The 15,727-nt window shown below is 54.2% G+C and overlaps 2 gene segments (V, D, J or C); both read right to left on the reverse strand.

Moving 5' to 3' along the window:
- Positions 1 to 986: 986 nt before the first annotated feature.
- Positions 987 to 2,302, reverse strand: LOC138687480 (Ig lambda chain V-1 region-like). The segment is given in 2 exon segments: positions 987 to 1,329; positions 2,237 to 2,302. Coding segments are annotated over 2 exon segments (351 nt in total).
- Positions 2,303 to 8,867: 6,565 nt separating this feature from the next.
- On the reverse strand, positions 8,868 to 9,516 carry LOC138687551 (Ig lambda chain V-1 region-like). The segment is given in 2 exon segments: positions 8,868 to 9,181; positions 9,474 to 9,516. Coding segments are annotated over 2 exon segments (357 nt in total).
- Between the last annotated feature and the right edge of the window lie 6,211 nt (positions 9,517 to 15,727).

Below are 15,727 nucleotides of genomic sequence, written 5' to 3' on the forward strand. Positions count from 1 at the left end.
AGCACTACTGCCCCGCAGAATCCATCACCTCCAGGTCGCTGGGGCAAGGAAGGAGGTGCTCAGCACCACGCACCGACACTGCACTGGCAGCACCAGAGGAGCAGTGGCATCAGGAGAGAGATGAGACAAAGCCCTGCAAAGGCAGAGCCAGAACAGGCGCAAGTGCAAAAAGGACCCAACTGCCTACCCTTTGAAGCTCTTCCCCACGCAGGGGGAGGCGCAGAAACAAACAGGAGGGAAAGAACAAATCTGAGCATCAATGTGACCCTGACCGTCACTGCTACTGTCCCAGCTATGACAGTAATAGACAGCCTCATCCTCGGCTTGGACTCCAGAGATGGTTAATGTGCCTGTGGAGCCAGACCTGGATCCAGAGAATCGTGAAGGGATGCCCGAGGGTCTCTTGTTGTTATTGTAGATCACAGTGACGGGGGCACTGCCAGGAACCTTCTGCTGGAACCAGCCAACATCATCACTACCCCCGGAGCAGGTGATCTGGACGGTTTGTCCCACGTTCGCTGACACCGAGGGTGGCTGAGTCAGCGCTGCCTGGACCAGGGAACCTGGAGAGGGAGAAGAGAGAGGGGAGAAGACGGGGGTCAACCAGTGCCCCAACAGCACAGCCGTCCTCAGGCAGCAGAGTGGGGAATGCCAAAGTCAAAGGAGAACAGAAGTAGACACGATCACAGGGAAATTTGGGGAGCAGAGCCCAGCCCAACATATTCCATTACAGAGGCAGCTCTGGCAGCAGCAGCAGGACGTGGTCATCAGCAGCAAGAGCCCGTGGGGTGGCAGACAATGCCACACTGTGAACTCTGAAGGGACCAGGGCAATGGTCCCCTACTAAAAGTCACCTCCAGATCTCTGGGACACAAAAGGGAGGACATTCACGGCCACGGTGGTGCAGAAGGGACAGGAACCTGCCTCAGCAGCACCAGCCACAACTCTGCTCGTCTGGGAGGGAGAAGGGCAGAAAACACTCCCCTGATTTAGGAGTCAGTGTCTCATTTCCTATTACTTGGTGTCACCAGACACCATAGCTGCCGCTGCTGTCGTAGCCACCACAGTAATAGACAGCCTCGTCCTCGGCTTGGACCCCAGTGATGGTTAACGTGCCCGTGGAGCCAGACAAGGATCCGGAGAATCGCGAAGGGATGTCTGAGGGTCTATTTGTGTTATAGTAGATGACAGTGACAGGGGCACTGCCAGGAACCTTCTGCTGATACCAGCCATAGTAGCTGCTACCCCCGGAGCAGGTGATCTGGACGGTTTGTCCCAGGTTCGCTGACACCGAGGGTGGCTGAGTCAGCGCTGCCTGGACCAGGGAACCTGGAGAGGGAGAGGAGAGAGGGGAGAAGACGGGGGTCAGCCAGTGCCCCACCAGCAGAGCCCTCCCCAGGCAGCAGAGTGGGGAACGCCAAAGTCAGAGGAGATCAGAACCGGACATGATCACAGGGAAATTTGGGGAGCAGAGCCCAGCCCAACATATTCCAGCACAGAGGCACCTCTAGCAGCAGCAGCAGGATGTGGTCGCCAGTAGCAAGAGCCCGTGGGGTGGCAGACAATGCCACACTGTGAACTTTGAAGGGACCAGAACAATGGTCCCCAGCCACAAAGTCACCTCCAGTTCTCCAGGACACAAAAGGGAGCACATTCATGGCCATGGTGGTGCAGAGGGGACAGGAACCTGCCTCAGACCCACAGCCATAATTCTGCTGAGCCAGGAGGTAGAAGGGCAGAAAACCTTTCCCTGATTTAGGAGTCTGTGTCTCAATTCCTATTACTTGTTGTCACCAGACACCATTGCTGCTGCTGCTGTCGTGGCTACCACAGTAATAGACAGCCTCGTCCTCAGCTTGGACCCCAGTGATGGTTAACGTGCCTGTGGAGCCAGATGTAGAATCGCGAAGGGATGTCTGAGGGTCTGTAGTTGTCAGCATAGATGACAGTGACAGGGCCACATGTTTTCTGCTGGTGCCAACCAACATAACCATAACCGCTGCTGCTGCTAACCCCGGAGCAGGTGATCTGGACGGTTTGTCCCACGTTCACTGAGACCGCGGGTGGCTGACTCAGCACTGCCTGGACCAGGGAACCTGAAGAGGGAGAGGAGACATGGGAGAAGATGGGGGTCAGCCAGTGCCCCAGCAGCACAGCCCTCCCCGAGCAGCAGGATGGGGATGGGACCCCTCTGCCCAAAGGCCCCCGATGGGTACAGTGAGTCTGGCCAGGGCACCTGAGCCATGGGAGAGCACCGCGCAGAGGAGAGCGGCCCAGGCCATGGCGCAATCCCACCAGCTCCGCATCCCCACGCCAACGGGGCTGTGCTGGTGACCCAACTCCCTGTTAAGCCCCCACCTGCCGGGGCACAGCCCCTCCATCCATGTGTGGCCCCTAACGTTCACTGGCAGATCCTGTCCCAGCGCTCCCCCTGCCCACCGCAGGCACGTCTCCGGCCCACCGGAGGCACCGAGATCACGCTGGGCTGCTTGCACCCCGTGTCCTTGCTCCTGCCACAACGTGACTGCTGCGCTCTGAGCTCAGCCATGGCCCAGCCAGTGCCTGTCGCTGCCCAGGAGGTCTGTGGCCCCACTGCCCGGGGAACTCCTGTGCATAGGCCAGGGCACAGCCCCACCTTGGCATGTAGACACATCCCCTGCTCTGGAGCACCTGCTCTGCTTGGTGCTTGCTGGTCCCTGGGCAGCCGTGCTACTCACGCGCTGCTCAGTGGCAGTGACGGAGGAGCTGGGAAAACCAGGTCCTGCTTCAAAGGAAGGTGCCGCAGTGGGGCCTCTGTGAAGTGCCACAAGAGAACCGCAGAGCAGAGAAGTGGGACTTTGAAGGGAACTGGAACCACTTGGAAACCAGGAGCTTCAAGGCTACCTGACAGTAGAGAAACACAAGCCCCGACTTCCTCCGACTACAAAGTGAGCTGGGTCCCTCCGGCAGCTTCATGGCAACCATTAATAGACTTGGGCTGGAGTTTGTATCGATTAAGTGCATGTAGCATCCTCCCACGCTTGTCCGGCCAGGGGCAGCCCCTCTGCTACCTGCCAACAGCAGGGGCCACAGCAGCCTCCAAAGGGGTCTGACGGGACTGCCCTGCACCAGTCTTACATGCTGGCACCTGGCCGTCTGCAGCCCCTTTGCCTCCTGGCTGCCCCGCGAACCTCAGGGCTGTGGTGCGGGGCCACACTGACACCATGCGGAGACGAGAAGGCCCTCAGGGACAGCACTGGAGGAACTGAGAGAAGAGCCCGGGACAGGACTCTGCCCATGCTGTCCCTCAGCCCTGCCACCACTTCCACCAAAGTCCAGAGACATCTCCAGCCCCTGCCACAACCTTCATGGCTTCTGCACGGGACCCTGCCCAAGGCACGCCGTGCTTCTCTCAGCTTCTCTGGGCCACAGAAACAACCACAGGACAAGACATTTTGCAGGCAGGAGCAACTGGCCGCACCACAGCCCTACGCTACCAGAAGCTGTGTCACTCCCACATCCTCCAGAACCACCGTCAAGATCGCTGCCACCCACGGACAGCGGACAGTAACAGTCAACCCAGAGGACCCACCAAGGCCATCGAGCGGGGCAGCTGGGTGCTGAGCAGCCTGGCCGTCCTGGGCAGCACAGTAATAGACAGCCTCATCCTCGGCTTGGAACCCAGTGATGGTTAACATGCCTGTGGAGCCAGACAAGGATCCGGAGAATGGCAAAGGGATGTCCGAGGGTCTCTTGTTGTTAGTATAGATCACAGTGACAGGGGCACTGCCAGGAACCTTCTGCTGGTACCAGCCAACACCATCACTGCTGCTAACCCCGGAGCAGGTGATCTGGACAGTTTGTCCCACGTTTGCTGACACCGAGGGTGGCTGAGTCAGCGCTGCCTGGACCAGGGAACCTGGAGAGGGAGAGGAGAGAGGGGAGAAGACGGGGGTCAGTCAGTGCCCCACCAGCACAGCCCTCCCCAGGCAGCAGGTTGGGGAATGCTAAAATCAGAGGACAACAGAACCGGACATGATCACAGCGAAATTTGGGGAGCAGAGCCCAGCCCAACATATGCCAGCACAGAGGCAGCTCTGGCAGCAGCAGGACGTGGTCATCAGTAGCAGGAGCCAGTGGGGTGGCAGACAATGCCACACTGTGAACTCTGAAGGGACCAGGGCAATGGTCCCCAGCCACAAACTCACCTTGAGTTCTCCAGGACACAAAAGGGAGGACTTTCACAGCCATGGTGGTGGAGAGAGGACAGGAACCTGCCTCAGCCCCACAGCCACAACTCTGCTCAGCCAGGAGGGAGAGAAGGTCATTAAAGCTTCGCCTGATTTAGGAGTCATTGTCTCAATTCTTATTATTTGTTGTCACCATACACCATAGCTGCTGCTGCTGTCCTTGCCACCACAGTAATAGACGGCCTCGTCCTCGGCTTGGACCCCAGTGATGGTTAACGTGCCTGTGGAGCCAGATGTAGATCCGGAGAATCGCGAAGGGATGTCCGAGGGTCTGTTGTTGTTAGCATAGATGACAGTGACACTGCCAGGTGTTTTGTGCTGGTGCCAGCCAACATAACCATAACCGCTGCTGCTGCTACCCCCGGAGCAGGTGATCTGGACGGTTTGTCCCACGTTTGCTGACACCGAGGGTGGCTGAGTCAGCGCTGCCTGGACCAGGGAACCTGGAGAGGGAGAAGAGAGAGGGGAGAAGATGGGGGTCAGGCAGAGCCCCACCAGCACAGCCCTCCCTGGGGAGCAGGATGGGGACAGGAACGCTGGTGCAGCAAGTCTGGCTATGGCACATGAGCAATGGGTGAGCACGGCGCAGAGGAGAGGGAGAAGGCCAGCCACGCATGAGGTACCCAGGTGGAAGGTCCCAAAATATTCTATTCTATTCTATTCTATTCTATTCTATTCCTTTCTATTCCATTCTATTCCATTCTATTCTATCATATCCTGTCCTGTCCTGTCCCCTCTGCTCCCCAAATGACAGGGGATGGGCACAGACCTGGGGCTGTAAGGGATGGCCAATCCAGGACACGAGGCACAGCCACCTGTAGCACAGGGCAGGGCCATGGTGGTGACCTGCCCCACCATCAAAGGGGGACAGCAGAGAATTCTAACTGGCTCCTGTGATAGCAGGAGGTTTTTGTATCACTTCCCCGTTGCCCTGTCTCACCATAGTAGCTGCTGTCGTAGCCACCACAGTAATAGACAGCCTCGTCCTCGGCTTGGACCCCAGTGATGGTTAACGTGCCTGTGGAGCCAGACTTGGATCCGGAGAATCGCGAAGGGATGTCTGAGGGTCTCTTGTCGTTGTAGTAGATGACAGTGACAGGGGCACTGCCAGGAACCTTCTGCTGGTACCAGCCAACACCGCTGCTGCTGCTAAGCCCGGAGCAGGTGATCTGGACGGTTTGTCCCGGGTTTGTTGACACCGAGGGTGGCTGAGTCACTGCTGCCTGGACCAGGGAACCTGGAGAGGGAGAGGAGAGAGGGGAGGGGAGAAGACGGGGGTCAGCCAGTGCCCCACCAGCATAGCCCTCCATGGGCAGCAGGGGTGGGAATGCCAAAGTCAGAGAGGAACAGAACCGGACACAATCACAGGGAAATTTGGGGAGCAGAGCCCAGCCCAACATATTCCAGCACAGAGGCAGCTCTGGCAGCAGCAGCAGGACGTGGTCATCATTAGCAGGAGCCCGTGGGGTGGCAGACAATGCCACACTGTGAACTTTGTAGGGACCAGAACAATGGTCCCCAGCCACAAGGTCACCTCCAGATCTCTGGGACACAAAAGGGACCACATTCACGGCCATACTCATGCAGATGGGACAGAACCTGCCTCAGCGACACAGCCACAACTCTGCTCGGCCAGGAGGTAGAAGGGCAGAAAACCTTCCCCTGATTTAGGAGTCTGTGTCTCAGTTCCTATTACTTGTTGTCACCAGACACCATAGGTGCCGCTGCTGTCCAAGCCACCACAGTAATAGACAGCCTCGTCCTCGGCTTGGACCCCAGTGATGGTTAACGTGGCTGTGGAGCCAGACGAGGATCCGGAGAATCGTGAAGGGATGTCCGACGGTCTCTGGTTGTTGCGGTAGATGACAGTGACAGGGGTACTGCCAGGAACCTTCTGCTGGAACCAGCCATAATAAGCATAGCTGCTGCTAGCCCCGGAGCAGGTGATCTGGACAGTTTGTCCCACGTTCGCTGACACCGAGGGTGGCTGAGTCAGCGCTGCCTGGACCAGGGAACCTGGAGAGGGAGAGGAGAGAGGGGAGAAGACGGGGGTCAGTCAGTGCCCCACCAGCAGAGCCTTCCCCGGCAGCAGGGTGGCGAATGCCAATGTCAGAGGAGAACAGAAGTGGAAACGATCACAGGGAAATTTGGGGAGCAGAGCCCAGCCCAACATATTCCAGCACAGAGCTGCTCTGGCAGCAGCAGCAGGATGTGGTCATCAGTAGCAGGAGCCCGTGGGGTGGCAGACAATGCCACACTGTGAACTCTGAAGGGACTGGGACAATGGTCCCGAGCCACAAAGTCACCTCAAGTTCTCCAGGACACAAAAGGGAGGACATTCACAGCCATGGTGGTGGAGAGGGGACAGGAACCTGCCTCAGACCCACAGCCATAATTCTGCTGAGCCAGGAGGTAGAAGGGCAGAAAACCTTCCCCTGATTTAGGAGTCGGTGTCTCATGTCCTATTACTTGTTGTCACCATACACCATAGCTGCCGCTGCTGTCCCAGCTACCACAGTAATAGACAGCCTCGTCCTCGGCTTGGACCCCAGTGATGGTTAAAGTGGCTGTGGATCTTCCCGGGATTCCAAAGCTGGATGCAGAGAACCGTGAGGGCGTCTTGTTATTGTTGTAGATCACAGTGAGAGGGGCACTGCCAGGAACCTTCTGCTGGTACCAGGCATAGTAGCTGCTACTCCCGGAGCAGGTGATCTGGACAGTTTGTCCCACGTTCGCTGACACGGAGGGTGGCTGAGTCAGTGCTGCCTGGACCAGGGAACCTGGAGAGGAAGAGGAGAGAGGGGAGAAGACAGGGGTCAGCCAGTGCCCCACCAGCACAGCCCTCCCCAGGCAGCAGGTTGGGGAATGCCAAACACGGAGAGGAACAGAAGCGAACAAGATCACAGGGAAATTTGGGGAGCAGAGCCCAGCCCAACATATGCCAGCACAGAGGCAGCTCTGGCAGCAGCAGCAGGACATGGTCATCAGTAGCAGGAGCCCGTGGGGTGGCAGACAATGCCACCCTGTGAACTCTGAAGGGACCAGAACAATGGTCCCCAGCCACAAAGTCACCTCCAGTTCTCCAGGACACAAAAGGGAGCACATTCACAGCCATGGTGGTGCAGAGGGGACAGGAACTTGCCTCAGCCCCACAGCCACAACTCTGCTTGTCCGGGAGGAATAAAGCCAGAAAACCTTCCCCTGATTTAGGAGTTGGTGTCTCACTTCCCATTACTTGTTGTCTCCAGACACCATAGCTGCTGCTGTCATCCCTGCTACCACAGTAATAGACAGCCTCGTCCTCGGCTTGGACCCCAGTGATGGTTAACGTGGCTGTGGAGCCAGATGTAGATCCGGAGAATCGCGAAGGGATGTCCGAGGGTCTGTTGTTGTTAACGTAGATGACAGTGACACTGCCAGGTGTTTTGTGCTGGTGCCAGCCAACATAACCATAACCGCTGCTGCTGCTACCCCCGGAGCAGGTGATCTGGACGGTTTGTCCCACGTTCGCTGACACCGAGGGTGGCTGAGTCACTGCTGCCTGGACCAGGGAACCTGGAGAGGGAGAGGAGGGAGGGGAGAAGATGGGGGTCAGCCAGTGCCCCACCAGCACAGCTGTCCACGGGCAGCAGGACAGGGATGGGACCCCTGTGCTCAAAGACCCAGGATGGGTGCAGCGAGTCTGCCTGTGGCACATGGGCCGTGGGCGAGCACGGCGCGGAGGAGAGGGAGAAAGGCCAGCCACGCATCACGTACCCAGGTGGAAGGTCCCGACATCGGATGGGGATGGGGTCAGGGTGCTGGGCAGCCCCTCGCTGTTCTGGGGCCACGGTGAAGCATTGCACAGGGCCAGGGACTGCCTGGGGGGCCAGAGGTGCTGGGGGGGCTCCTGCACAGGCTGCGCATGAGCCCAATGGGCTGGCACTGGGCAAGCACAACCGACGCTGGAGTAGCCCGCAGGCTCTTCTTGCGGCACGACAGAGCAGACCCCGCCAGGGCTTGAAGGCAAGAGCTTTGGTCCAGCTCCCCGGCCCGTGGCACGTTCCCACCTCTCGGTGCTGGGGCCGCAGTTTTGGCTGAACCCCCCGGGGGCTCCAGGGGCAGCTGGGCTGGGAGGAGGGCAGGGAGGCACCCGGCAGGGCCCTGGGTGCCAGCCAGGGAGCACGGGGGGAACTGGGCCCCGCAGCATGGGGCAGGGTCGCTGGGGGCCATCGCAGCATTTCTTTCCCGAGAGTGTGGTCAAACACTGCAACAGGCTTCCTAGAGAGCTGGACGATGCCCCAAGCCCGTCAGTATTCGAGGGACATTTGGACAATGCCCTTAACAACAGGCTTCAACTTTTGGTCAGCCCTGCAGTGGTCAGGCAGTGAAACTAGATGATTGTTGTAGTTCGCTTCCAACCAAAATATTCCATTCCATTCCAACCTCCTCTCCTCTGCTTCACAAATGACAAGGGATGGGCACAACCCTGGGGCTCTAAGGGATGACGGACCTGGCAGACCAGGCACAGCCACCTACAGCACAGGCCAGCAAGGGCAGGGACAAGGTGTTGACCACCATCAAACGGGGAGAGCAGAGACTCATAACTGGCCCTTGCGATGGCAGGAAGTTTTTGGATCACTTGCCCATGGATCCATGTCACCAGACACCATAGCTGCTGCTGTCGTAGCCACCACAGTAATAGACAGCCTCGTCCTCGGCTTGGACCCCAGTGATGGTTAACGTGCCCGTGGAGCCAGATGTAGATCCGGAGAATCGCGAAGGGATGTCCGAGGGTCTCTGGTTGTTACTGTAGATCACAGTGACAGGGGCACTGCCAGGAACCTTCTGCTGGTACCAGCCATAGTAGTAACCATAGCTGCCACTACTCCCGGAGCAGGTGATCTGGACAGTTTGTCCCACGTTCGCTGACACGGAGGGTGGCTGAGTCAGTGCTGCCTGGACCAGGGAACCTGGAGAGGAAGAGGAGAGAGGGGAGAAGACGGGGGTCAGCCAGTGCCCCACCAGCACAGCCCTCCCCAGGCAGCAGGTTGGGGAATGCCAAACACGGAGAGGAACAGAAGCGAACAAGATCACAGGGAAATTTGGGGAGCAGAGCCCAGCCCAACATATGCCAGCACAGAGGCAGCTCTGGCAGCAGCAGCGGGACATGGTCATCAGTAGCAGGAGCCCGTGGGGTGGCAGACAATGCCACACTGTGAACTCTGAAGGGACCAGAACACTGGTCCCCAGCCACAAACTCACCTCGAGTTCTCCAGGACACAAAAGGGAGGACTTTCACAGCCATGGTGGTGGAGAGAGGACAGGAACCTGCCTCAGCCCCACAGCCACAGCTCTGCTTGTCTGGGAGGAAGAATGGCAGAAAACCTTCCCCTGATTTAGGAGTCAGTGTCCATTTCCTATTACTTGCTGTCACCAGACACCATAGCTGCTGCTGCTGTCCTTGCCACCACAGTAATAGACAGCCTCGTCCTCGGCTTGGACCCCAGTGATGGTTAACGTGCCTGTGGAGCCAGATGTAGATCCGGAGAATCGCGAAGGGATGTCCGAGGGTCTGTTGTTGTTAGCGTAGATGACGGTGACGCTGCCAGGTGTTTTGTGCTGGTGCCAGCCAACATAACCATAACCGCTGCTGCTGCTACCCCCGGAGCAGGTGATCTGGACGGTTTGTCCCACGTTTGCTGACACCGAGGGTGGCTGAGTCAGCGCTGCCTGGACCAGGGAACCTGGAGAGGGAGAGGAGGGAGGGGAGAAGACGGGGGTCAGCCAGTGCCCCACCAGCACATTCCTCCCTGGGCAGCAGGAGGGGGATGGGACCCCTGCGCTCAAAGACCCTGGATGGGTGCAGCGAGTCTGGCTTTGGTACATGAGCCATGGGCGAGCACCACACGGAGGAGAGGGAGAAGGCCAGCCACGCATGAGGTACCCAGGTGGAAGGTCCCGAAATATTCAATTCAATTCTGTTCTATTCTATCCTATCCTACCCTGTTCTGTCCTACCCTGTCCTATCCTATCCCCTCTCCACCCAAAATGACAGGGGATGGGCACAGACCTGGGGCTCTAAGGGATGGCCAATCCAGGACATGAGGCACAGCCACCTGTAGCACAGGGCAGGGCCATGGTGGTGACCTGCCCCACCATCAAACGGGGACAGCAGAGAATTCTAACTGGCTCCTGTGATGGCAGGCGGTTTTTGTATCACTCCCCATTGCCCTGTCACATCATTGTAGCTGCTGTCGTAGCTACCACAGTAATAGACAGCCTCGTCCTCAGCTTGGACCCCAGTGATGGTTAACGTGCCCGTGGAGCCAGACAAGGATCCGGAGAATCGTGAAGGGATGTCTGAGGGTCTCTTGTCCTTGTAGTAGATGACAGTGACAAGGGCACTGCCAGGAACCTTCTGCTGGTACCAGCCATATTCATTGCTACTCCCAAAGCATGTCTCTGTTTGTCACAGAGACACTGACACCGAGGGTGGCTGAGTCAGCGCTGCCTGGACCAGGGAACCTGGAGAGGGAGAGGAGGGAGGGGAGAAGACGGGGGTCAGCCAGTGCCCCACCAGCACAGCCCTCTGCAGGCTGTAGGGTTCAATTATATGGAACTTAGTTACTGGGCCTGAAAGTAGCTCATGGTCACAAGAGCATTCCAGATGCCTTTAGAAGGCCTTGAACAGAATAAACAAGACAGAAAAAGAAAGATCCGAATTAGAAAAACACAGGTGCACATTCCACAATAAAGGGAACTTGGCACAAACAACCTCAATTCGGGGGCTTATCTTGACCAATTAGACTGAGACAGGTTTCGCATGCTCTAGTTAATATAGCCAATTCTGTCCTGTGTTTATGCGCCTGTACAGAGTGAGTATAACTAACTGTATCTTATGTTTATGCACATGTACAGTATCGATATAACCAATCACATTTTATGCTTGTGCGCGTGGACACCAAATGCTTGCATGCAGCAACCAATCAAAGCTTCTAAAGCAACTCAAAGAATTGTATAAGAATGATCAGCTAGGCTCAATAAACTGGTGACTTTAATCATCATATGGGTGTCCTGTCGTCCGGGCCCCGCATGGAATAACCCTACAACCCTACATCTGGTGACCTCCGACGTGATCCGGTAAGGAACAAGAGGGAACGCTAACTGAAAAGGTGGGGGAAATTGCCGCAGATGCTGGTGGACTTGGAAGAAAGCGCCGGGCTGCTCGAGAGAGGCAGGAAAATCATAAGCTTACGTGACAAAAGGCGGCACGGGTACCGCAGCATCTGCGAAGGAAAAGGCAGCCGTAAAGACATTTATGAGGCTGGTTGAAGAAACAGAAATGGATATTAAAAAGGATCAGTTAGAGGATTTGTTACAGTGGGGACAAAGAAGAGGATTTTTTAAGGACTCTGAGGCTCTCTTTTCGTTGTCTATTTGGGAGGACTTAGGAAGGGAAATATGGGACTCTGTCCAAGGAGGAAATAAAATAGCTGCACGTCTGGCAGCACATTGGAAAAAGTGTCTCCAAATGATGCAGCAAATAACATCAGAAACTGCTCTTCAGGATGCGCTAAAACATGCTTTAGCGGCAGAAATTCGAACTATTAATGCTCCTGCTCCCCCGACGTATTGTTTGGCAGCAGAGACAGTACGCGGAGCACAGGAGCCCCCCACAGCCGCCAACGGCACCGCCATTAGAAGAAAAAAAACACCGGTTGCAGCTTTTCCTGTAGAAGAGCTGAATTTTTTGGGGAGGGGAAATAACGCGGATGTTCCCATGGCCCCGTTAACACCCGAGGAACAGGCAATGGTAAATCCTTCTGCAAAAAAGACAAGTCAGCCACTATTACGAGCGGAAGACATTCCCCTGCCCATGGACTCTGATGATTGGGGGGCCCAACGGGACTTAGAAAATACTGGGGAAGCTCCAAATCAGCTATACCCTGATTCCAGTAATGCAAACGAGGATTTGGCTACTCTAATACTAGAGCAAAAAGAGAAAAATGTTAGAATTGCTGGAGGAAATGCAAAAAAGAGACGGGGGTAAATGTGGGCAGCCGTTGACGAAAAAGGCATATGAAAAAGCAGCAAATGCAATCGTAGAAAGTATGGATTCTTTTGCTAAAGTGGTGGGCAATGCGGAAGAAAAATCCCCCAAGGATAAAATGCAGGAACTGATTGACCTGCGTGTACAAAAAGGGGAATTAATGCCCGATGAGGGAAAAGGGTCTAAATGGAGATACGAGGATAGATACAAAGGAATGCGACGGCTAACAGACCCGCCCTTACAAAACACGGGACCAGCCCGGGCAGGACCCCCCCCCCCCACCACCCAGCGATCCGTCTTTTTCGCCGGGACAACGTTGGCGCGGAATTATTGAGCGAGCCCCTATAGAAGGAATAATACTGCCACCTACTGTCGGATCATTTCCCGGGTTCACTGAACCAGGAGGAAAGCGAGAATGGGCGCCTCTGGACTGGAAAACAGGTCGAGAACTGCGAAAAGCCATTATGCAATATGGAGCAGACAATAAGTATGTACAATAAAAGATACAACAATTTTTTAAGGCACAAACCTTAGCGCCAGCGGATATAAAGATTTTGGTGGAAATGTTCTTTGAACCAACTCAGAGGTTGTTGTTTCATGATCGGTGGAGACAGAAAGCAGAAGAAGCCCAGGTGAGAAATTTAGATGCTGGGGCACAAAATCCACTTGCATTTGTCAGTGTAGACATGTTACTTGGCACGGGACAGTTTGCTACGGGCCCCGTTCAGGCTGCATTAAGGCCAGAGATTTTACAATTGGCGCAACAACTAGCTCTGGAAGCTATTTCAGAGGTGCCGCAAGTGGGGAAACCGGTTCCGCCATATTCTAAAATCATACAAGGGGAAGAGGAGCCGTACATGAAATTCCTTGACCGCTTAAAAGCTGCTGTCGATGCGTCGCCCACCTTAACCCCCGAAGCGAAAGCTGCGGTCGGAAAGGACTTAGCTATCCAAAATGCAAATACAAAATGCAGACAAATCATTGCATCGCTTCCGTGTACAGCTACGTTAGTGGATATCATCAAGGCTTGTAATCGCTTACCTCTAATACAAGAACAAGAGAAAGCTAAAATACATGCTGAAGCTCACGCTGCAGCGCTCGCGGTAGCGTTACGACCGATGGTGCAATGGGGAAAAGGAGACCGCAGCCCACACAAAGACCCCTTAGCATGTCATCGGTGTGGTCAACCGGGGCATTTGAAATGTATGTGCCCTCAACACATAGCAGCGCAGCCTCGATCTATGCCAGCACTAACTAACGGCAGTCAGTCAAACTTTCCTGGGGTCTGTGACAAGTGCGACAAGTTCGGACACAAAGCCAGCGACTGTCGATCAAGGTTTAAAGAAGACAGAACGCCGTTAACACTATATCCGGGTTTGCAAGTTGCGGAAGCCTCTGTTTGTCCACAAAAGCTGTCGCTACACAAAGACATACTAAATATACATGATGTACAAAAACTTGTCAGGGACCTACAGTGGATTCAGCCTTATTGTGGTATTACCAATACAGATCTACAGCCGCTGCCGGATTTATTGCGGGGCGGCAATAGCTTAACTTCTGCAATACAACTAAGTGCATCAGGGCAGCAAGCCTAGACAGCAATTGAGCAGAAAAATCACATCATCCATGTCTGGCAGATACGTCCCTGATTTGTCCATAAATTTATATGTATATAACTCAGATAAGGAAGTTGCGGGAATTTTGGGTCAGTGGGATGAGCGACAGGAACGAAACCCATTGATAATAATAGAATGGATATTCTTGCCTGCTAGCATGTCAAAAACGGTAGTCACTAGAATTGAAGCCCTGGGAATGTGCATTCAAAAAGCAGGGGCAAGGGCAATACAAATTTCAGGGAAGCAAATGGACAAAATTATTTTGCCTATGATGTCGCTTGATATTGTGAATAATGCCATGATGAAAAATGACTGCCTTGCAGTAGCTCTGATGGGTTTTAAGGGGGAAGTGGATAATCACTACCCCCCTCACCCATTGTTTAAAACAATGTTAACAATGGAACCACGCTCTATTTGCAGTGAAAGCCCGCTGGAGGCGATTACCGTTTTTACTGATGCTAGCAGCAGAACGGGTAAAGCGGGATTTGTATATCTTCAGGATGGATCCTGGAAATCCGAAGTCATTCTGTCAGAGGGGTCAGTACAGGTGCTTGAGCTATTAGCCGTATGCTCTGTTTTCAAAAAATGGGATAAAACACCTGTCAACATTGTTTCGGATTCTCAATATGTCGTTGGGATAGTCAAACATATGCATAGATCCTTGCTAAAAACTGTAAGTAATGAGCAGCTGTTTATGGCACTTTTGAAATTATGGATGTTATTAGAAAGACGAACAGACTTATTTTTTATCGATCATATTCGTAGCCATACAACGTTGCCGGGATTTTTTGTGGAAGGTAATGCGCGCGCAGATCAACTGGTAGTAGCCAATGCAAACATCTGTTTTAATACACCCAAACCTGACTTGTTTGGACAAGCACTGCTATCCCATAAATTTTATCATCAGTCAGCAAAAGCGCTGAGTAAGCAATTTGATCTCCCATTGCAGCAAGCCAGAACTATTATTGCTGCTTGCCCTGACTGTGCAAACATTCCAAACTTACAACCACAAGGGGTGAACCCCCGGGGACTATCACCGTTGCAAATTTGGCAAACAGATGTTATGGAGTATCCCAGTTTTGGGAAATATAAATACATTCATGTATCTATTGACACATATTCAAACCTTATGTGGGCTACTGTTCATGTATCAACTAATGCCAGATCTGTAATTAAGCACCTTTTGGCAACATTTGCTGCCATGGGAGTGCCAGCAGAAATTAAAACAGACAATGGCCCGGGATATCGCGCACAGTCATTAGAAACATTTTTACAGCTATGGGGGGGTAACTCATAATTTTGGCGTACCCCATAATTCTACTGGTCAAGCTATCGTTCAACGTGCACATCGGACCTTAAAGGATCGTTTAAATATTTTAAAAACAGGGGAAGACATGCGGCATTGTACCCCCCAAGAGTTAATAAGCAAAGCACTATATGTTTTGAATTGGCTACAGCCACGTGGTACTGAGGATCAGATCCCAATTACTAGGCATATGTGTGGGAGCAAAAATGTTGATAAAAACCAGCCGCAGGTCTCAATATTCGATCCAGTTTTACAGCAATGGCAGGGACCTTGCAAGTTATTCACGTGGGGAAGAGGGTATGCTTGTGTTTCCACAGGTAACGAACAGCCTCATTGGATACCGGCGAAATGGGTCAAGCCATGGATTGAGCAATCAGATGTCACAAACAACTCAGAAGATCAAGAACAAGAGGCAGTGGAGACTTCAGCAGGTCCCGAAGCCCTAGATAGACTGCCTAGACAAATCACGATGGAGACCGGCAGTCAATGCGGAAATTAAGAACGCATGTGAAAAACATGGAGTACGGTGCTGGCCCTGGATATG

The sequence above is a fragment of the Haliaeetus albicilla genome, chromosome 10 (assembly GCF_947461875.1).
Source record: "Haliaeetus albicilla chromosome 10, bHalAlb1.1, whole genome shotgun sequence".
In the NCBI taxonomy this organism is placed as follows: Eukaryota; Metazoa; Chordata; class Aves; order Accipitriformes; family Accipitridae; genus Haliaeetus; species Haliaeetus albicilla.